The sequence below is a fragment of the Athene cunicularia genome, assembly GCF_003259725.1.
Source record: "Athene cunicularia isolate RWA chromosome 7 unlocalized genomic scaffold, athCun1 chr7_part1, whole genome shotgun sequence".
In the NCBI taxonomy this organism is placed as follows: Eukaryota; Metazoa; Chordata; class Aves; order Strigiformes; family Strigidae; genus Athene; species Athene cunicularia.
Genome location: NW_020799107.1, coordinates 20,097,878 through 20,119,689, shown reverse-complemented (window position 1 = coordinate 20,119,689; position 21,812 = coordinate 20,097,878). Strand labels below are relative to the sequence as shown.

Below are 21,812 nucleotides of genomic sequence, written 5' to 3'. Positions count from 1 at the left end.
ATGGGATAAAAGTAGCAGTGCAGTCCCCTTCTGTGCAGTGTTTCTCCTGGCAGGTATAAGAGTCCCAGTAGTATATTTTTCTATAGCATTGTGATGTGAGTTTGCCTTCACCTAATGATCCCTGTGGCCCCCAAATCCTTTTTGACTTGCTGCTTCCTAACATAGGTGTGTTTGGCCTTTGATTCTTCAATACAAGACCTTATGTTTGGCTCTTTTGGATTGTTTAATGTTTGCTTCAATCTAGTTTACAAACTGATCCAGATTACTTTGTAATAATAACTCTTTTGTTACTTGCCCAGGTTGTGTATCCTGTACAAACTTCTACCAGTGACTTTTTTTTTTTTCAGGTCCTTGATAAAAATAGTCTGTAATGCAGAGGCAAGAACTGACTTTTCTAGAATGTCACAAGACTACTGAAATACTGAATGACGATTCTCTTCTTTTGGGGCCCTACCATATTTTTTGGTTTCAAAGGCTGCAAAGTTGATTTTGATATAATTGTTTAAGCAAAATGTTGTGCGGTATAAATATATGTTTATGGGAGCCTGTTACAATGTTACATTCAGCAATCAATATTGTGGTATCTCTGTGTTTTCCCCCAAACAATATGAGATTAATGTGACCAGATCTTTCTTTGTTCTGTTTTTGCTTTTCCTGGAGTAATCTGCTTTTGGACACTTAAAAGATGGGGCAATATGGGACTTTGTTCTCATATAGTAAGGCCATTTGTAAGTTTTTATTATAATAAATCCACAGAGTGGATTACGCTAATTGCACAGTGAATGTGTGTATGTGCAGGGAGACTTTGGGCCAGTGGACCTTCTCTTTCCATATGCCAGATATCTGTTCTTTATCCTCTGAGGGTCTTCATGAAAGTAGGTGCTGACAGAAACAGACCAGTGGTAGATATAGGAGTGCGAACAGTGAGGAGAATATGATTTATAGGTAGTAGCAGTAGAGTAACAGAAATATTGCCGAGCAATATTTTTCCAAATTAGTTTTTCTGTGGATGTAGTAAGGTTGGTCAATATACCAGGGCATGAGAAATGCAAAGCATGTATTACTTCATGGTGCATTAAGTGTCTGGTTCTGTTTTTAGGAAGAAGTATCAAAAGGTGCTAGCCAGTGTTGTTATAATCCAAAAGAACTACCGAGCATACTTCTGGAAGAAGAGCCTGCTGCGACTGAAGGCCTCTGCAGTCACCCTGCAGAAGCACTGGCGTGGCCGCCTGGCTCGCAGCCTCTACCAGCACCTGCTGCAGCAGGAACTCAGGCGGCAGCAGGAAGCGGAGGAGAGAAGGAAGCAAGAGGAGGAAGAACAGATCAGAAGAGAGGAAGAGGAAAGACAATGGCAAGAAGAGGAGGAGCGTAGGAGGAAACAGGAAGAGGAAGAGGTGAAGGAAAGGTACAAGATGGTATCTTGCACTCATAGTTCCCTGGCACTGAAGCTGCTGAGGTGGAAAAGTGGGTCTGGGGCATTGGTGTGATGGAAACACAGCAGTTGTGTGAGGCAGTGTCCCAGTGCCGGGAAGCAGAGTTAGGGTGGGCTGTGGGGCAGCTTAGTATAGAAAAACAGCGTGGAGAAGGAGTGTCCTTCTTCCTTTAGGAAAGCTAATGCCTGGCATATTTTTACCTCTATTTAGTGTTTTTCTGCTTCGGAATGTACATGAAAGGAGGCAGTTTTCAGTAGTTTGGCAGAAATGCATAGTGTTCTCATTGCCTTTGCAGTGGTAAAGGAAGTTTTATGCAGTCTTCCAATATCTGGAGGGACTAGCAGTGTGAGAAGGTGACAGTATCATGGGTCTTTGTGTGTTCAGTAAGCTGGGTTGAGAGCAAGATGGGCAGCACACCTGTGCTGCTCCTGCAGTTCTTACACTCATGAGAATACATGTGCTCTGCCTGTTCTGCTGCTGTGTATCTCTCATCAGGGATATGGATGTGTTAAGAGATCAGGAGGGGAAAGGAAAAGCTAGTGTGACAAAAAGAGGCGATCTTGAGCAGTGACAGAACCGCTATTGAGAATCCTGCACCTTATGTATCATTTACTGTTCACTCCATGGTTACTTACATCCTATTTAAACTGTGTGTCTCTCTTGATAATCTTTTAGTTTAAGAAGCACAAAACTTCAACTGTGAGATTATTATATAAAATTGAACAAATAATCCTGTGACATTTTAAGTTTTTGATAAATAGTTGGTTATGTTTCTTATAGGCTTTTGTTTCATACTTGTCCTGAAGTTGGGTCTTGGCAGACTAAGATGTGTGACAAGCATCACAAAATTCTAAGGTTAGAAGCATGTCACAAGGAAAAGAAATGGCCTGCAGTTTCACTGGAGACAGTAGGGTGATGTATCTGCTGGGACAAGACATGGAGTCAGTGACACCAGTGGTGAACAGTTTGGTCAAGGAATTTGTTGAACAGCACTGAAGGCTCTGTTTTTTCAATGTGTCAATTTTCAATAACAGCTTCATCAGCAACACTAAGCTGTGCAAGTTCAGAATGTCACTTAACAGCAGATACCAAGTGCTACAGACACTCAGGTCTAAAGTCCTCATTGTACCAAGTAGAGCTTGTTGCTACCTAGCTTTAGATAAAAGGACCTATTTAGCTTATTCGTTCTAGTGTGTTTCTGCCCCTGCCCTTTAGTTCCCAGCCCATGAAAGATATGTTGAACCCAGCATCATTTTAAAGAAGTGTCAGTGTTTCTGGGCATCAGGTGAACTGCTCATTTTGCTTTCATTTTCTATTGATGTCAAATAGGTTCATTCAGAGTGAGTATCCAAAAAGGCACTAGCAGACCAACTTGGCTAATTTCTGAACTTCCATTTGACCTCAGAAATGAGGTGGAAGTCCACAGAAATTGCAAATCAGCTAATCTAATGAGAACAAGTGAAAAAAACCAACACACATGCAGAGACAAAATTAGAAGGACCGAGATACAACCTGAGCTATAACAAACTAAAAGTTAACATGCAGATATTATGCATAAGCTGTTAGTAAAAGGGAGAGATGGAGCAATCTGGTCTGTTGTTCAACAGGAAGAAAAAAATACCATGTTGAGAAGGCTGAGGTATTTGATCCTGTTTTTATTTGTCTTCCCTGAAAGGCTTAACTGTTGGACACTAAATGCAGTTAGCACAGATGTGCAGGAATTCAGAACCTACCAGAGAAATAAAAGGTTAGAGAATGCTCAGATAAATCAGATTATAAAGAAGTAATTCGGACTCAGGAAAATTAATGTTTGGGTACTTCAAGAACTGGCTGAAACAGTTTGAATCAGTAGCTATTCTCTTTCTCCTCCTTTGTGGATAGCAATGGAGTTTCTATAAAACTGGAAAACTTCAGACATAATGACCCCTTTTTAAAATGGGAAAAGGAGGAATGAGGGAATTGTGGACCAGTCAGCCTAACCTCAGTTTGAGGAAGATACTGGAACAAATAATCAAACAGTTGTAAATGCTTGATAAAAGAGTTAAGAAACAACCTGGATTTCTGAAAAACAAAGAGCATTAAATGACCTGTTTCTGTCTGTGTTAGCTTATGACCGGCCTAATATGGATAGGGAAAAGTCATAGAGGGTAGGTAACTTTGGGTAGGCAGAGGGTAAGGGCTTTGACATGTCCTAAGACACTATAGGGAATGTAGTTTGGAAAGAAGTACATGAAGCAAGTGTAGGATTTGTGTTTTTAACTGCATTGTATTATTTCACTTTAATGAGTAAACAGTAGTAGTTTTTTGTTAAATAGGAGGGAACTCTTGAATGGGGTTGTTCCATGGTCTGGACTGGATATGGTACTAGTGCACAGTGAGTTGGATAAGGAAATATGAATATCCTTACTAAACTTGCAGCTAAAACCATCTGGTGATGGGCTGTAAGTATATAGCTAGACAGGATTACGATTTAAATAATTCTGGCAAATTAAAGAAATAGTCTGAAAAACATAGGATAACTTTCAATACAGACATATGCAGATCTACAGTTAGGAATAATCAAATGCACAGAAGAGAGGAGGGATGCCTGCTTCGACAGCAGGAAGAAGGTCTGGAGGCTAAGCTGAGTATTAGTCACCAGTGTCATGCTGTGTGAGAGGAGAAAGCAAATGCTATCTATAAACAGGATTGTTTCTGTAAGATGTGGAGGTGGATTCTTCTGTTCCGCTTGGCACTGGTAAGGCTTCAGTTGGAGTACTGTCCCTAGTTTTGGGTATCACATTTCAGGAAGAGTGTGGATCAGTTGGAGATGGATGGAAAATATCAGAGGTCTAAAAAATGTGAGGAACAGTTACAGGAATTAGTGTGTAGATTGTAGGTGGTATTTGATTTGTTTTAAAATGGCCCTACTTCTTGAACAGAGCTTCTTCTCTTTAAGGCAGTTGTTTAACTCATGACTACTGTTAGAGAGCTTTCAGTAGACTTGGAACCATCTGGATCTCACTTATATCAGCTTTCATTTATAAACATTTCCCTGATTTTTTTTTGAGAGAGAGTGCGCAAGAGTGAGCTTTAAGGACTTTGCGACTTGCAGCTGCAATTTAGAATTTGGCTGGGAAAAGCTGCAGGGCCTGGCAAATAAATGTTGCCCTTCTGTTCTGCTTGAATTACAGATTTGAAAGCTACCACTGCCAGTCTGAATTGAGCTGCACAGTGGTTGCTACAGGCAGGCTCTTCCATCCAGCCACATCCTATTGCTGCTCCCTATGTGGGATCCTGACATTTGTCTGTCTACTAATTGAGTTGCTTGTAGCGTGCTTGATATGGAGAAACTGGCCACAGTGACAGCTTTCCCTTGGAGCACAGCCTTTTTGATCCGGGTGGAGATGCAGCACCATGGAATAATTTTTTTCCTCTGTTCATGTTTACTAACAAACTGACTCTTACATCCTTTACTAGTAAACTAGGTTTTGCATGCCACCGAGAAGTTATGCAGTCTGTAGCACCCAGGTCTTCAGAATAGAAAGCTTTCAGCTTAGTCATTTAACAAAGTACAAAAATTTCATAACTTTTGGGGGGCTTTAATACAGTAAAAGCAAAGCAAAACATAAATTTAATGCTTGTATTGCAATAATTCTGTTCTGTTTTTTTTAAAACACAGTTTCCTGATATCTGTGAATTATGTATGTACAATCTCATTTAGCATCCATGGATGTATAGTACTTCAGAAGATCCTGTTTACATTTATCATGGGTCTAAACTGATCTCTTTCTGTCACTGTTTCCAATGTCCTTCCTAGTGTGTTCCAACTAATCCAATTTCCTGATTGATCTGAAAGTTAAGTGCATGGGGAAAATCTGTTGTATCCACAAAGGTCATGCCAACCACAGAGAATTAGATTTTTACTAAATTACAAAAGCTTTTAAATCAGTCTTAAAACAGGTACCTTATTTTAACCTTATCCATGGAGGGATGATGTGTCCATGTAATTCTGAAACCCTCATGTAGGAGAAATGGATCTATCTGTGACTATCATGTCTTGTTTTTTAACAGAGAAAAAGAGCAATTGAACGTGCTATTCCAGGTGGCTCAGGTAAGTTTAAGTTACTCTTTTCATGTTTTCTCTTGAGTATCTGTGAAGGGTCCTTCACTGCCTGTGCTTTGCCTGGAGTTAATATTGTTATTGTGGCAACATTGTTTCAAAAATGGGTTTTGTTCACTCAGAATCTGCAGGTGTTTGGCTTTGGCAGAGGTGCATGGAGTTAACAAGGTAGGGTTTTTTCCAAGGCACATGTACCAGCTTGCGTAGTTCCTATTTGAAAATGTCTGTCTTGAACAGGCAGCATCCTTTTTTATCTCAGCTGCTTGAGTTTATTACATGCCCTTGTGATACGTTACACTGTGACAGTGTTTTGCTGGACTGTTGCCTGTAACAGCCAAAATAAAAGTGCACAGGCTGCTGTCATGGCTAAAATAGCCCCCTTGTAACTGATCTAATTATTCGTACTTGATGTATCAAAGGACAGACCACCTACCCTGAGGTGTGTGAAAACAGCTGTGTGTCTTCTTATTTCTTTTCCCAGAACACTTGTTCCTCAGTTTCAGGCCATCTCCGTTCAGGAGAGGTGACACATTAGAATATAGAAATGCATTTGTCCACAAGAATCAAGTAGAGGAGAGAACAAGCAACAGGGTAACTGTAAAGGAAACAAAGATTGTGGCTTAAATGAGCCAGTTCATTGGCTGCATTGTCATACTCCTATCAGGAAGTACATGAAATCCTTTTGGAATTTATTTTTGCTTTTTCTTGTGTGTGTATGTTTTCAACATTCTCAGTGGAGGGGAGAGCGGCTTTATCTTCCAGCTAAACATCAGTGAAAGTTACCAGTATCTTCTGTCTCCTAATTATTGTGTACTTGCTAGAAATTTCCTGTTACTTCAGTGTGGAGAATAGAGGAAGACAGTCTTCAGCAGCCAGCCGTCATCCATCCAGTGATGCTAAAGAATGCCAAGAAATTCTGGGTGGAGTTTTGGTGGGGTGAGGTTGGAGTGGATACAGTCCTGCTTCATTGCAAATATCCTTTCCAGACCTAGATTCTGATGGTCAGACTCTCAACTCAGGAAGCAATGAAATCCTCAAATCCTTTAATGAATTTCTGGGAAATCTTCAGCTCTAAAGAAGGCTATGCATATATGTATTTGTATATAGTTGCTTTCTCCTATATGTGTGTATGTGTGTGAGGTAGTTCAGAAAGAGAGGATGGACTTTCAGAATGCTTTTATCCGAATTGTTGTATACAAATAGCTGTAGCATGAGCAGCAGAGAGGCTCTTCTAAAAATTCACTGATCCCAGTGAGCTTCTCTGTATGACACGGAAAGGAGGTAGGCTGCTGGAAAAAAAGAGAGGTACCCGAAGATTCAGTAGTTCTACCTTTAGCTTTTGGATGGTTGCAAGATGCTTAGAGTTATCTTTTTGCAGAAAGGAAGTACAAGGCAAGCACAGGAGGTAGGAAGAATGAGAGATCCAGGCAAGGAACACCTATAGTGTGAGGAAACTGCTTTAACACTATTACAATTTCTTTAAGGTTGAAGCAGTAAAGACTGAGGAGGTAGATATTCCCCTGCAAGAAGAAGAGAGACGTCAGATGGAGGAGATCTTAAGACTGGAGAAGGAGATTGAGAAGTTGCAGCAACAGAAGGAGGATCACATGTCTATCATCTGTGAAAACACCAGAAATGAAATCAATCGGCAACGAGAAGAAGAGATCCAGAGGCTGGAAAAGGAGGCATCTAGAGTTGCCCAGGAGTTCTTGGAGCTGCTAGATTTTGGCAATCTGGATGAAAGTGTGCAGAATTTAGAGCGCTCACTTTCTAGTGAGGGGACACTCAACATTGACTGCAGCCTGGTGGCACCACTGGCTGAAGAAGAGGTGGATGAGGGTTTCCATGCTGATGATGAAGGACGGCCAACTTCCAGTCTGGTGGTCTTGAATCAGCATGGCACAAGAAACAATGATAACTACTCCGAGGAAGTTGTGGACACAAGCCTCTCACTTCTCCAAAGGGAAGTGGGAGAGGTTGCCCCTGCTCCAGGACTACCAGTGGAAAGAACCTCTAGCCCCAAGGAGCAGAGTGCCCTGCCTGACCCAGCAGAAAGCATTTACAGCACTGTCTCTGATAAACAGAAGAGTAACAGTGGAGAGGTGGGAGAGCCGATTTACACTTCCCCCCAGGATGTGGAGTCTGACTATGACCATGAGGAGTTTGATGGCTGTGGAGATGCAGGTAGCGCCTCAGCTGAGCCTCTGAATGGTGAGGAAGGTCTGAGGCACTCCCATGGTACCAGTCTGGACTCCAACCGTGGCAGCCTGGACTCAGTAAGAATCCCACCCTTCACCTTTCCAGTCATTAGTGTGATGTTTGGTGATATTTGTAACATCCTTCTCTTCTTACTGTATGCCTGCTTGCTCTGGGTATTGTTACTAATATATAGTAACATTTCATGTTACAAATGTTACATGAAATACTAATATATATATATGATATATAATACATAAAATTACTAGTATATAGTAACATTACATCCATAGTCATCTTGAAAAAAATGGAAGATCAGAGATAGGCGAAAGGCCAGAAAGCTTGTCCAGTGTCTACTGGTACACAAGCTAGCTCATATATATCTATTTTAGATTGTTTTCATCACCACATACTAACATAACACCCTTTAGGAAGACTGAAAGCAAAAAACTAGCATCTTGTTGCAACTATGCTCTGCCTTAGAGAGCTTTCACAGAAGTAGCCTGAGCTTCCAGTGGACAATCACAAAACAGAATGGGAAAGGCTGGGGTTTGATTTATTTCCATCACTAAAAATTCTCATTTCTAGTCCTATTACTGTTCACAGTCAAGGGTTTATTTTCAGCTGCTATGTATGAATTAAGCTATTTTAAAGCTAGAAACAACTACTGTGCTCATCAGGGCTGTGTCCCGGTGCACACTACCAAGACCACTGAACCTTTTCATTCCTACTGCAGGGACAATGACAGGGTAGTAAAGCTGTGCTATTAGTCTCACACTTGAAGCATCTCAGTCACCCTAGGCTCTGGACTTCCTTAGTGCCCTCAGGCTGGTTGCTTGATAATGTGACGATAAATTCCCTCACAGAACAGGATGTCAGATAAGCCCACATAAGATTATGAGGAGTTCAGGTGTGAAGCCAATGACAGCCATAAAAATACTTCAGATAAATGATGTCCCTGAGAATACAGACTTGAACTACAACATATTTTTTAGAAAATGTGTTGCATTTTTTTTTTTAAGGAATTCAACGCTGCTACTTTGCTGTTCTTTTCAAATGTCAGATTGTGACCCTTCTTAAAAAGTTGCATGACTTTTCCTGTTTGCATTTCCCTAATGTCAGCCATCAGAATCTTTAATTATGTGATCTGCTTCAGTAAAGTTATCTTCTCTGTGAGCAGGTACTCACAGATCACTGTCAGGTAATCTTCAAGTCATGAATCAGTCTGTCACAGCTTAGGCCAGTTTTTACCATTCTTCTTAAAATGTAAATAGAAGTGGAGGGTTTTATTTGGCTCCTCAGTGACTAAAGCTCATGAAAAATCCAGTTGATACTATGTCATGGCATGAGCCACAGGAACAGATGATTACATCTGGGCCAGGATCCCATCAGTAGCTGCTGATCCATGAGTACCTGCTTTTTGAAATTTAATGGCAAGAGAGGAAGAATAAATGAGTGGACCAGGAATGAAATAAAAGAGTAGTTCAAAGGGATCACAGGGAGAGGACAGAAGATGAAAATTAAAGAACATACATTTGAGGAAGGAAAAGGTCTGAGGAGCTGCCTTCATTAGTATTAATAAAGCTGATCAAAGGAATTTGTGTTTAAGGTAAAGGAAATGATAGGGTAATTTGAGATTTTGTGTGTGAAATACTTTCTTATGGCTGAGGGCCATTATCGAGTTGGAGAATGGGGATGAGTAAATACATTACTATTATTTCAGTAATTTAGGTCTTTGTTTTTAGAGTTCATTTATCCTGGAACGTGCTTTTTTTCCTAATCAACCCAAAGGCATTTCCTTGCTGGGGTTAGATCAGTGTTCCATCTTGTCCAGCATCCTGGCCTGTCTGCCAGAAAAATCAGAAAACTTACCCAAAATGAAAGATTTTCTCTTAATCCCATTAAATTAGATTTTGGACTCTGGGCTCTGCCTTGAAACAGGGAGGTTTGTTACTGCAGGTAGCTGGAGTTTTCTAGCCATGTCCACTGCCAAATGTCATTCTCCTTTCTGGTATGAAAATTCCATGCTCTGAAGACTCTTGCTTTAGGCATTAATGGATAAGCTGTCAAGCCTTTAGTTTCACTGAATTGCTTTTTTTGTAAAGGGAGTATGTGTAGTTTTGCACCTTCGGATCATGTGACTTCTCTAGCCTTGTTAATTTGCTCCAGTCCTCCTGTGGCCATTAGAGCCCAAATAGCCTGTATTTCTTCTTTTCCTTCTAGTTTCTGGACAGTGAAGAGGAAGTGGATGTTTACATTGATACAGATGAAGAGTTTTGTAATGGACGAGTCACTATCTTCAATGGCTCGGGACCACCCTATTTTCATAGCTATCTCTACATGAAAGGTAAGCAGCTTCAGCCAAAATCATGGAATCCAGGAAACCCTCTTTCTTCTTCTGTTTCTTTTTTTTTTTTTTTTTTCTTCTTCTTCTTTTATTTAAAACAAGCAAGTAAAACCAAGAACTGGGAGGTGGATGTCAGGGAATTAGACTGGATATCTTTGCCTCCAAGACCTAATTGTACCCAGTTGGTATGGGTTTAAATCACTCATTCTGAGCTACAAAACTGAAGACAGTGTGAAAATATTTGAGTAGTGCATATATTTCTGTATTTTGTGTTTGTTCTGTTTTTTCTCTGTCCAAACTTAAACATACCTTGTTTCTTGTCTTCAGCTTCTTTGTTTCATGTAGGAACTGAAGTGGCAACTGAATGCCCATGAAGCAGGATCGGAATGGAAACGTGGCTCTTGCATGCCTGATGAAATCTTGCTCCCTTGCTTTGCAGGAGGTCTCATGAACCCATGGAGGCGGCGCTGGTGTGTGCTGAAGAACGAGGCCTTCATGTGGTTCCGCACTAAGCAAGAGGCACTGAAGTCAGGCTGGCTCTATAAAAAAGGCGGAGGCATGTCAACGCTTTCACGCCGCAACTGGAAACGCCGTTGGTTTGTGCTTCGAGAATCCAAGCTGATGTACTTTGAGAATGATAGTGAGGAAAAGCTGAAGGGGACAATTGATATCAGAAGAGCAAAGTGAGTGAAGAAATAAATCCTTTTGATGTCTAGTCTTCACTCTCTCAGTCAATAATGAAGGGTCCAGTGCTGGCAGTTCATTGGCCTATGTATCCCCCATAGGGCTAGGAGAATCAGAAACATAAGGGAAGGAAAAGACAATTAGAGCTTCTAGTTTTACTCTGGAGGGCCTCTGGTAAGAACTTGATAGTTCTTTTTCCAGTCTTGCATTTCATAATCTGGCAGAAGCTCTTTCCAAGCCATGGACTGAGCCAGACCGGGAGGGACTAATTAAGTACATACCCCATGCATTCTCCCCTGCCCTGACTCCCATCTGTTTCCTGGCTTCTCCAGGCATTTCACAGAGGTGGTATGAAGCTCACAGCAGGATTTGAATTTGGCGGCATATACTATGCCTTTTCCTGAGTCCTGAACACTCTTTTTGCTGCCATAGCCAGTTCCTCAGCTCCTGCTGTAAGAAAGACTAGTCACCTGTTAGCCTTATGTGGACCTGCAAAGTGCCAAAAAGAGTGGCACACCCCACTTTGTAAACAGCCCTCCCTGTTATCTCTATTTCCATATAGTCTGCTGGTGTCTTGCAAGAAAATCCATTTAATGCCTTAAACTTTGCTTTTCTAGTAGATAACTGTACTCATCTTTGTAAGGGGATCCTAAAAGTCTTAAAGTATATTAGAGGAATTTTGTATTTCTGTCAGAGTTAGAAGCCATCTGAACCAGTGATTTCTCTTCTGTATGGTGACGGTACAATGTGAAAAAAATTGGCCGGGTGGAATTTATGCCTGTGAAAGTTTTTCAGTTTTGGCTCTTGTGATTTGCTGTGTTCCAGGGAGATTGTTGACATTCATGAAAAGGAGAATGCCTTGGACATTGTGACAGAAGACCGAGTTTATCACATTGTTGCAGAGTCACCAGAAGATGCCAGGTATAAGAGGGAGTTTTGTTAGGTTTGTTCAGTTAGTGCAGGTCTGACCCAGCTACTCATGGGAGAGTCTGGGAAACATAATCACTTCACTTCTGCTGGATAAAAGAGGGGATTAATTCCAGAGTGTTGTTTTGTGCTTACTGGGAGGTACCGCACCTACTCTGTGGACTCCATGTTGCAGCTACTGAGATGGTGCTTCAGCCTATCAGTCAGTCACAGGACTGCCACCTTCTTATGTGGCTGTGAGCATGCCGAATTCAAGGGTTACTTCAGGAGACATACAAAACCTTAATATAAACTGGAACATCTAATAGCTGATTTATTTATTAAATGGAATCTTGAATCAAACAAAAAGTCTATTCATGTTGTCTGTAAATGATTGCGAGAGCAGCTGGGTTTTATCCAGGAGACAGAGAAAAGGCTGCAGCTTATCAGAGTCTGTAGTGTCATCTGATAAAATCTTCCCAGTGCAAAGCAAACAAATGACTCATGTCCTTCCTTCTTGGCGTCCTGGCCAGGCAGTGGGAATCAGTTGTTTAAGGGCAGGTTGGACAACCTGTGCTGGCTATGTAAAGCCAGGTTAAGAGGTTACTGTCCCTAGCTGCTCGTGTCTTCCCGATTTTCCGACTCTTACCACGGCTTCCCTTCTCTCAGACCAGCCAGTGTAACTGTTTCCCTGATCTACTTTAATCTGATTCTGTGGAGTTATTTAGGGTCTGTTACTATTTCAGTTGGGTGTAGGGAGAGGAAAGGGGAAAGTGTTTGGACACAAGTTAACAGAAATAGACCAAGGAACAGCCACCTGACCAGGAAACAGACAAATTCAAGGGACAGTAGCTGAAGAAACAGTAACTTCTTAGCCCAGAACTTCCACGGCTGGAATAGTCATGCCCTAAAATAACATTGCAGAATTGCTAGGACAAGGGTAAAGCAAATGTGGCCTCTGTCAATGCCATTTTAGTCTCTGCTCTGAGGGAGAAGAAAGCACCAGCACTTGAAGTAGCAAAGGGCAGATTAGCAGATGTTGTAGAGGATCCAGTTTGAGAATTCCTCCACGAAGTCTAGATGTTTGCTGATCTCACTGGAAGCTACAGATAAGAATCTGCTTGTTCTGCCACACAGATTAGCCTCCGGATATGTCTGTAATGGGAAGCTCTTTCACAGACAAATCACTTAATTCCAAATTAACTTGTGAAAAACTCCACGATTAATTGACAGACATACGACTTTCAAGTTTATGAGCAGATCAGAGAGAGACTAGTTTAAGACGGCTCCCAGGTATCTCTGGGACTCTAGTCCAAGAAGATTCCCAGCTGACCATTTCTTTACAACTGCTGTATGCTCTTTTCAGTCTGTTGACATGCTCCCTGGTAAGGCCACGGCCTGCTTACAGTTACTTGAATAGCAAGTAGAAAACTGGATTTTGTGGGAGCAGCTGTCAGTGGGTTGGAGAACGTGCACAGAAGTTTCATGGATAAATAATGAGGAAGGGAGACGGTAGAATTTGGTATGATAAGCCCAAGAGATATTTTGTAGCATAGTCCTCAGGAAATTGTGAATGAAGAAATTTTCCCACTGGCAGCTTTCCAGGTTCCTTGATCATGTTCTAGAGATAGTTTTCACTGCCCAAATCTTAACTTGGAGTCTCCTCTCATTGCCAGCGGTTGGTTTAATGTCCTGAGCCGAGTACACAGCGCTACAGCACAGCAGCTGAGGGAAATGCAAGATGAACAAGCCAATCCAAAGAATGCTGTGGTGAGTTACTGTGCAACCAGTCTGTGGGCTTGCTTAGAGCCCTCTGGGTTTAACTATTTTGTGCATGTTTTTCGAGCACATGCAGTGTTGTAGTTCATGAGCAGTATACAGAAGTTGGACGATTATTATAAAGAAACAGCAAAGCTCATAGAAAGGAGGGTAAGCAGTGGGGAACAGGGTGGTTGTGGTAGGTCTCAGCTTGATCACCAGTAGCAGTCTTTGGCTTGAGGGGGACTGCCTCATGCAGATAAAATGTCTTTGAATGGGATTATGGGACTAGTCTGGGTCACAGTTATTCCAGACAGAAGATACACAGTTGGGAAGAACAATGTATTTATGTGTTTTGCTAGTACTGAGATACTAGCAAAGATTATTTCAGACCTTCATAATGCTCTCTGGAAATATGTAGCTCTTTTTCCTCCAGTCCTGTGGAGCCCTTGCACATCTCTCATGCTGTTTAGGGAGCAAAGATGACTCACTTGTGCCTTTCTCATAAGTTCATTTCTACTCAAGCTATTGGAATTCAGAAGAATGTTTTCAGTTTCAATCCTGTTCATGAAGGAGAATGTCTAATTTAAGGTGCAAGTAATTCTTGTTATCTGTGTCTTTCTCACTGTACAGGGAACCCTGGATGTTGGGCTTATTGACTCTGTCTGTGCCTCAGACAATCCTGATAGGTAGGTGCAGCAACCTGACCATCTCTTAGATCAGAAACTCTCTAATGTATTTTTGTGGATAGGTCCAGGTTTTCTCTAGGGTTTGCATTTGTTTAAACTCACAAGATATATCTCCAAAGAAATAAACATAACTGAAGTCTTTAGCTTGTTTCAAGCTATGTCACTTCACAGGCATGAAGTTCACATGTGTATTTTCTTTGAAGTGAAAGTTTCTCCTTTTCCTCTTAAAAGTGGAAAAGGCATAATCTCAGTGTCAAGAAATTATAGTCTTACCTTTTATTAACACTGAATAAAAATGTCCAGCAAAAGCAGCACTTCGAGTTTTTCAACAGTAATTTTAAGTTAATCTTGTAAATTGAGGGGAAAGAAACAGCACTGTGGAAGAATAATGGATGAATTTAGAAATCTGTACTCTTCTTGAAATATTTGCAGTGCAACAGAGCACAGACCTTTAGTTCACAGATTGGATAGTTTCAGAGACGAGATTATGGGACATTTCATATCACTTTATGTTAACATTTAATTATTTCCCACAGTGTTAACAGGTTCAGCCTGGGCAAAGATTCTTACTACAGTGCTGAAGTAAAATGTTAGCTATTAAGTTATTTATCTCTGTGGTCTGTTTTTTTTTTCTCACACGGGTTGCCAGGACTTTGGGGTTGCTAGTTTAGAAAATGCATATCTCAGTAGTGAACTAAGATTTCAATGATCAGAATGTTTTAGCCGGTTCTCAGCCTGGGCTCCTCATAGTTAATCTGTGTACCAGTAAAAAAACTAGGCACAAATAGTAAGCTGAACAGTCAAAATTTGTTCATGCATCTGCTGAGGTACACTCTTCTGGAGTATCAATATTTGAATCAACATTAAACAAATTCTGAGGTGAATGCTTATTTTTCAACCAACGTTTTTATGCAGCTTATTTTTATTTTCTTACCATTTTTATATTTTATCTTCTGTTTACACAATGGCCAGACAGTTACTTGATTTACACCTTTTACCTTTTGCTTCATACTTGCATTATACATTTCAGTTTCCCTGTTTTCTCATAGAAATCCATGTTTGCTTTCAAAGCTTTCTGAGTCTATCCTCTTGAAACTGGTCATATTTTTATTTCTTCATTTTCCTGTAAATCATCAATTCTGTGCAGAATTGTGATTGTTCTTTTGATAGGACATATTTGTCTGTTGCAAGAGAAGTCATCTAGGAGCAAAGTCATCTAGGAGCAACATAACAGTTTTTCCTCTGTTTTGGCAGGATCAGCTCATCCTTTTCAAAACCAGTCTCAAACCTATTTTAGCCGACCCTGCTGGGATCTATGTGTGCTCCTGCATCACTGGTTTTAATGAGGAGAGTGGCCATGCTAGCTCAGCCCAGTGGTAGTAACACTAGCTCAGTCCGATCAGAGGGTGGAACAAAGTCATTTGCTTATGAACCCAGGACATTTTACAGGTGGTCATTAGCTAATTAATGTTCTCTAGTCTTTGGAAATAGCTTTTGAAAGATGATTAATTCCATTTACCTGGTTTCTGCATTCATCAGTGTGCAGACCAACTGCACAGGAGATGCTCTTAAGTGTTTCTACACTTCTCTGTAGTTTATATTCAGAGAATCTTCCAGCATTGTTTATGGGAAGGTCGAGAACATGGCTTTGGGTATGCTTTGTGTTGAGATATTGGTTTAGTTACAACTAATTTTAATGCTTTTATTTTCTGGCAGACCAAATTCTTTTGTGATCATCACAGCAAATCGAGTGATTCACTGCAACAGTGACACCCCTGAGGAGATGCATCACTGGATCTCCCTGCTGCAGAAACCGAAAGGCGAATCTAAGGTTGATGGCCAGGAATTCCTTGTGAGAGGTGAAAGGAAATGCATGCAGTTATGACATGTGAAACTTAATCTTCCGTTTATGATCTGAGGGGGACGTTTGATTGCAGCTAATCCAATCTAAGGTTTAGCTGCTCCACAAAAACAATCATTCTTAGCCCCTCTCGACCTTCCAGCTTGCTACATCCTGTGTTGTGCTGGCACTGGCTCTTACTTGATTCCATGTCAGGTGGATTCAGAAAGCTAAAGCTAGAAAAAAAAAAAGGTACTTCTTTATACATTTAGGTTTCTGATCTTAGCTCCATAGCCTATTCAGGCATGCCCAGCAAATGCCATCAGGGAATAGGAGGGAACATGGCTGCTGTTTAGGAGCAGCTGGTTTAAACTGACTATAACATGACACTGCAGCTTTTGTTTTCAGAAAGCTCTATTCCTTCTGACACCTGTCATGTAGAGAGGGAGGGAGATCTTTGTGGGATTGCTGCTGTCCACAGCTACACAGACTAACCTGATTGTGGTAGACACAGTGAGGTGAGAATAATGCTCTGAGGCTGAGCAAAAGATTTAAATTATGTCTCTAGTTAGAGCTTAATTGGAAATGGAGGAGCTGATGCATGACACATACTACAAAATATTCCCCCATTTTTCTCAAATATTTTTACATTTCCGTAGTAATTTCAGCTCATTATAGAGTCTTAAATGTGTGAAGACACTCCTGATCCAATCTGTGGAAAGCAAGTGCATGAGCAAATTGCCTTACATTTTTCACGAAGTATATTCAAGGGACTAAAGGTCTGAGAGGGGTCATGGCAAGGCAGGAGGACAAGAAAAGAGTCACCAAAAAGTGGTGTAAGCTTTCCATTCTAGTCTTAAATTCAAGGAGATTAAATGATATAAAGCAGATCAGACAACAGATTGAGTACCTTAAATTCAAAATAATTCCAAGGCAACACTTTCTTTTATCTCATATTGGTCATCAGTTAAAGAAAAAAAGGAACGCTCCCTTGCAAAGTCATTGTATGCTCTACACGTCACAGCAAGATGTCTGTGTGACAGTGGTGTGGGCACGAAGGCATATATTTGGGAAAGTCTATTTTCTCTTTATGTGGAACCTCTGACTTCAATCCCACAATCTTTGAACTTTCTGCCTTGTGGGTGGACATCGCTTTTTACAGCTCTGAATAGAAGATTGTCTTTTTGACAGCTATAGCAATGCAGACTGTAATTTTTTCTTTAAATTTTGTTATATTTTTTCTTTTTTCTTTTGTGAGAAGTCTAAAATGGAAGAAAAATTATTTTTCCTGACCATGGGAGGATGTGTGTAATGCTTACAGTTCTTTCTACTAGAAGACATGTATCACCAAACCTCTTCCATCGAGGTTTGGATAGGCATTTGTAATCTCTTTGGAAAAATGAATTGTAAATTAGTCAGATGATGTGACTTGTGAGGGAAGCATCCTGAATAGAGGATGACCTCATGGTGATGGCAAACTAAACTACAGATCATTGATAAAATATACATGGGTCTGAAGGATGGAACAGCTGCATGAAAAATTTTGGGCTAAATTCTTACAGTGACTGTGCAGGATACTGCTATAGCCAGTAAAGCAGAGCTGGTAGTCCCAGCATGAGCTTTTTCCAGAGAGGTGGAGTTCTGGTCCCAGAGTAAGAGAGCCACCAGGCAAGAGACAATATTGCTCTGGTGGTGAAATCATTGACATGTTTGTGCTCCTGTGCTAGGGTGGCTTCATAAAGAGGTTCAGAGCAGCAACAAGATGTCATCTCTGAAGATGAAGAAACGCTGGTTTGTTCTGACAAACACTGCCCTCGATTACTACAAGTCATCTGAGCGCACAGCTGCCAAGCTTGGCACGCTTGTGCTGAATAGCCTCTGCTCCATAGTGCAGCCTGATGAGAGGGTCTTCAAAGACACAGGTAAGAGGAAGAAAGCGGTAATGAGCAGACTGTCCATGTGTGGAGTTACCTGAAGAGGTAATGGTGTGTCATGTTGAGAAGGTAGTGTTGGTGTTAGTTGAGGCTCTGTGTCTGGCTGCAAACATCTTTCCCCACAGAAACTGTAAAGCACTTGCAAAGGGCCAGAGAGTAGTGTGCAAGTGACGGTAAGTCCCTTACACCTGATGGAGGTACATGGTGCTGATATTTTTTCACTGAGTAGTGTTACAGTTTATCTGTTTCCCAGATAGGGAAAGGGGCATGAGTTCTTACAGTTGACACTGTAATTATCAGTACATCTCCCTAAGTGTCACTTTGTAGCATGACCTACATTTGTCTCTGGGGTCAATGTTATTCTCTTAAATAACAGCAGTGGCATACACTGCTAAGTCTTCTTTGTAGCATCTCTCAACTTGTTAGAAATAAAAGATGACATGAGTCTGTGCTGGCTTTCTGTGCAGCATGACAGTTCTGGGAAGGTAGGATCTGGGATGATCCTCCATTGCTTGCCTTAGGAGTTTGGGAGGGAACTCAAGTTATGTGACGAAGGGTGAATCCCCCTGACAAAGAAGGTGAACCTTAGAACAAGACTTGAAATACTGGGCATTTGAGTAGTGGAGTTATTTGTGATATTTTTAAAAGGGCTGGAAGCATTTAGTAAAATGAGATAAGAGGAAATTTATTCTGCTCACTCACAAGAAATTGTCCATGTTTTTGAACGCAACAGATGTCTAGGACTGCCTTTAGCAGAGTGGATTGTCATTGCCCTGACATGTTCTCCATTTATGCCAAATACATTATTTTTTCAAGTTATGAGGATTGATTTAGCAATCTGGCTGTATGCTGTGTAGAGTGGTCATTTTCTGCATGATTAATAGCACAGTATAGCCCAAACCCTGTCTGTGAAAGTGAGTGAGCTGCCTGGTTGGCAGGGAAGTATTCCTGTTACACTGCAAGGTACTTGTAGCTTGGAAAGCTGTCATTGTACCAAAACTTGGATTGGGACCTTTGTGCTGATAAAGACATTTTGGGAATGGGGGGATATTAATGTCTAGTCAGTTTTAACCAGACATACCATATGTTGTTATCAAAACAGCAAGGGTTTCCCTCAGCCACATGACATGCTACAGACAAAAAGAGAATCATAGAATCACTTAGGTTGAAAAGATCTTTACGATCATTGAGTCCAACTGTTAACCTAACACTGCCAAGTCCACCACTAAACCATGTCCCTAAGCACTGTGTTTACACATCTTTTAAATACCTTCAGGGATAGAGATTTCACCCCTTCCCTGGGCAGCCTGTTCCAATGCTTGACAGCCCTTTCAGTGAAGAAATTTTTCCCAATATACAATCTGAACCTCCCCTGGCACAACCTGAGGCCATTTCCTCTCATCCTATCGCTTGTTACTTGAGAGAAGAGACTGGCACCCACCTTCCTACAACCTCCTTTCAGGTAGTTGTAGAGAGTGATGAGGTCTCCCCAGAGCCTCTTTTTCTCCAGACTAAACCCCAGTTCCCTCAGCCACTCTTCATAAGACTCATGCTCTAGACCCTTCACCAGCCTCGTTGCTTTTCTCTGGACACGCTCCAGCGCCTCAGTGTCTTTCTTGAAGTGAGGGGCCCAAAATTGAACACAGTATTTGAGATGTGGCCTCACCAGTGCTGAGTGAAGGGGCACAATTACTTCCCTAGTCCTACTGGCCACACTATTTCTTATATAAGCCAGGATGCTACTGGCCGCCTTGGTCACCTGGGCACATTGCTGGCTTATAATCAGCCAGCTGTTGACCAGCACCCCCAGGTCTTCTCCTCCTCCAGTCAGTTTTCCAGCCACTCTTCCCAAGCCTGTGGCATTGCATGGGGTTGTGTGACCCACGTGCAGGACCCAGCACCGAGCTTTGTTGAACCTACACAGTTGGCCTCTGTCCATCAATCCAGCCTGTCCAGATCCCTCTGTAGAGCCTTCCTCCCCTCAAGCAGATCAACACTTCTGCCCAGCGTAGTGTCATCTGCAAACTTACTGAGAGTGCACTTGATCCCCTCATCCAGATCCTTGATAAAGATATTAAACAGAACTGGCCCCAGTACTGAGCCCTGGGAACACCACTTGTGACTGGCCACTAACTGGATTTAACTCCATTCACTTTCTGGGCCCAGCCATCCATCCAGTCTTTCACCTGGTGAAGCATATGCCCATCCAAGCCATGAGCAGCCAATTTTTCCAGAAGAATGCTGTGGGAAACAATGTCACAGATTTTACTAAAGGCTAGGCAGATGAGTTGGTTTAAGCCCTGCCAGGACCGGAGACCACGTTGCCGTTGTCCTTCCCCTACCCTCGGACACAAGTAGGGCACAAACCCCTGGTTGAAATAAGAAGAAATTTAATACAACAGTGTAATAAGCCATCTGAACAACAACAGTAGCAATGATAACAGTAAACAAGACAAAAGCTATACAGAGAAATACCACAATGGTTACAGACAGCCTCGTGCTCCCTGCAACCAAAGCCACAAAGGAAAAAGTTCCCGCGCTGATGCACTGGACCTGATGTCATCACGGTATGAATAACCCGGCTGGAGATCCCTTCCCCCTGTCTGCTGGAGAAACTTAACCCTATCCTAGCTGAACCAGGACAGCAGACAACATCCATAGCCTTTTGCTTATCCACTAAGTGGGTGACCTTGTCATAGAAGGAGTCAGGCAGGTTAATCAAGCTGGACCTGCCTTTCATAAACGCTGACTGGCCCTGATTGCCTGGTTGTCCCATACGTACTGCATGATGGCACTGAAGATGATCTGTTCCTTCCCCTGAACCTTCCCCAGCACTGAGGTCAGACTGACAGGCCTGTAGTTCCCTGGATCTTCCTCCCAGCCCTTCTTGTAGATAGGCATCACATTTGCTAACCTTCAGTCAGCTGTAACATAAAAGCAAATTTCACCTTCCAGCTTCTCTGTTTCTCCACAGGCTATTGGAACATCATTGTCCATGGGCGAAAGCACTCCTACAGACTGTACACAAAGCTGTTGAATGAAGCTATGCGTTGGGCCTCTGCCATTCAAGGTGTCATTGACAGCAAAGTTCCTATAGAAACACCTACACAGCAACTCATTCGTGACATCAGGGTAGGTGGCAGTATGCTAATTCCCAAGTGAGTTGGGAGCAGCCAGATCATCACTGGCCTTACCCAGTCACTGCTGAGAATGTGGCAAGAAATGGGTTTGCTGTATTAGGGGGGAGGGGAAAAGAAAAGTAAAAAAGAAACATAAAAGTGCAACTAAATAATCAAGCCTTATGTGAATTTTAGTTTGAATTAGCACGTTAACTGATACACATAAGTCTAGGCTACAGCTGTGTGCAATTACAAATTGCATGCAGGATTACACCATCAAGTATTTGCAGATCCCTGCTTCATCCTTTCCTCTCCTAAGCATCCTCTGGACACAAATATAAAAATTTCCATTTCTAGCAAGTACGTGACTTTACTGTACCCTGAAGTCCTCTTTGTATCCGAGGCTTGTGTGGTTAAATAGCAAAGTAAAGGGTGGAAAGAAAATGTCCTTCAAAATAGCAGAAATTGTGCCACTGCAGCAGGAGTAATTTTTGAAAAGGCTTCTTTCCAGAAACTGCAACAAATGAAACATAGAATCATATTAGAAGAGACACAAAAGCGTATTTCAGAAGAAATGTATATGTAAACCTATACGCTGTGATGAGCTCCATGCTAGATGCAATTAGATAACTATTCAGGAAGAAAGATCTGGGAGTGATTGTGGAGTATCCTGGAAAACTTAAGCTTGGCATTCAAGGACAAATGGAATATTAAGTATTGTTAGGGAAGGATTAAAGGACAAAATGCAGAAGAATGTGATGCCAGTGTGTATGATAGTCACAGGCCCAGAATTTGAACACCATA

The 21,812-nt window shown here is 41.6% G+C and overlaps 1 protein-coding gene across 1 annotated transcript in view; it reads left to right on the top strand.

Moving 5' to 3' along the window:
• The window catches only part of LOC113482124 (unconventional myosin-X-like), an 86,513-nt gene that overhangs the window by 51,641 nt on the left and 13,060 nt on the right, over positions 1 to 21,812 (top strand). The window contains exons 23-33 of the mRNA XM_026852471.1: positions 1,100 to 1,405; positions 5,487 to 5,526; positions 7,020 to 7,811; positions 9,955 to 10,078; positions 10,518 to 10,761; positions 11,588 to 11,683; positions 13,345 to 13,438; positions 14,060 to 14,115; positions 15,832 to 15,974; positions 17,683 to 17,877; positions 20,864 to 21,021. Of these exons, the coding sequence (XP_026708272.1) occupies positions 1,100 to 1,405; positions 5,487 to 5,526; positions 7,020 to 7,811; positions 9,955 to 10,078; positions 10,518 to 10,761; positions 11,588 to 11,683; positions 13,345 to 13,438; positions 14,060 to 14,115; positions 15,832 to 15,974; positions 17,683 to 17,877; positions 20,864 to 21,021 (2,248 nt within the window). The remainder of the gene's footprint in view (positions 1 to 1,099; positions 1,406 to 5,486; positions 5,527 to 7,019; positions 7,812 to 9,954; positions 10,079 to 10,517; positions 10,762 to 11,587; positions 11,684 to 13,344; positions 13,439 to 14,059; positions 14,116 to 15,831; positions 15,975 to 17,682; positions 17,878 to 20,863; positions 21,022 to 21,812) is intronic.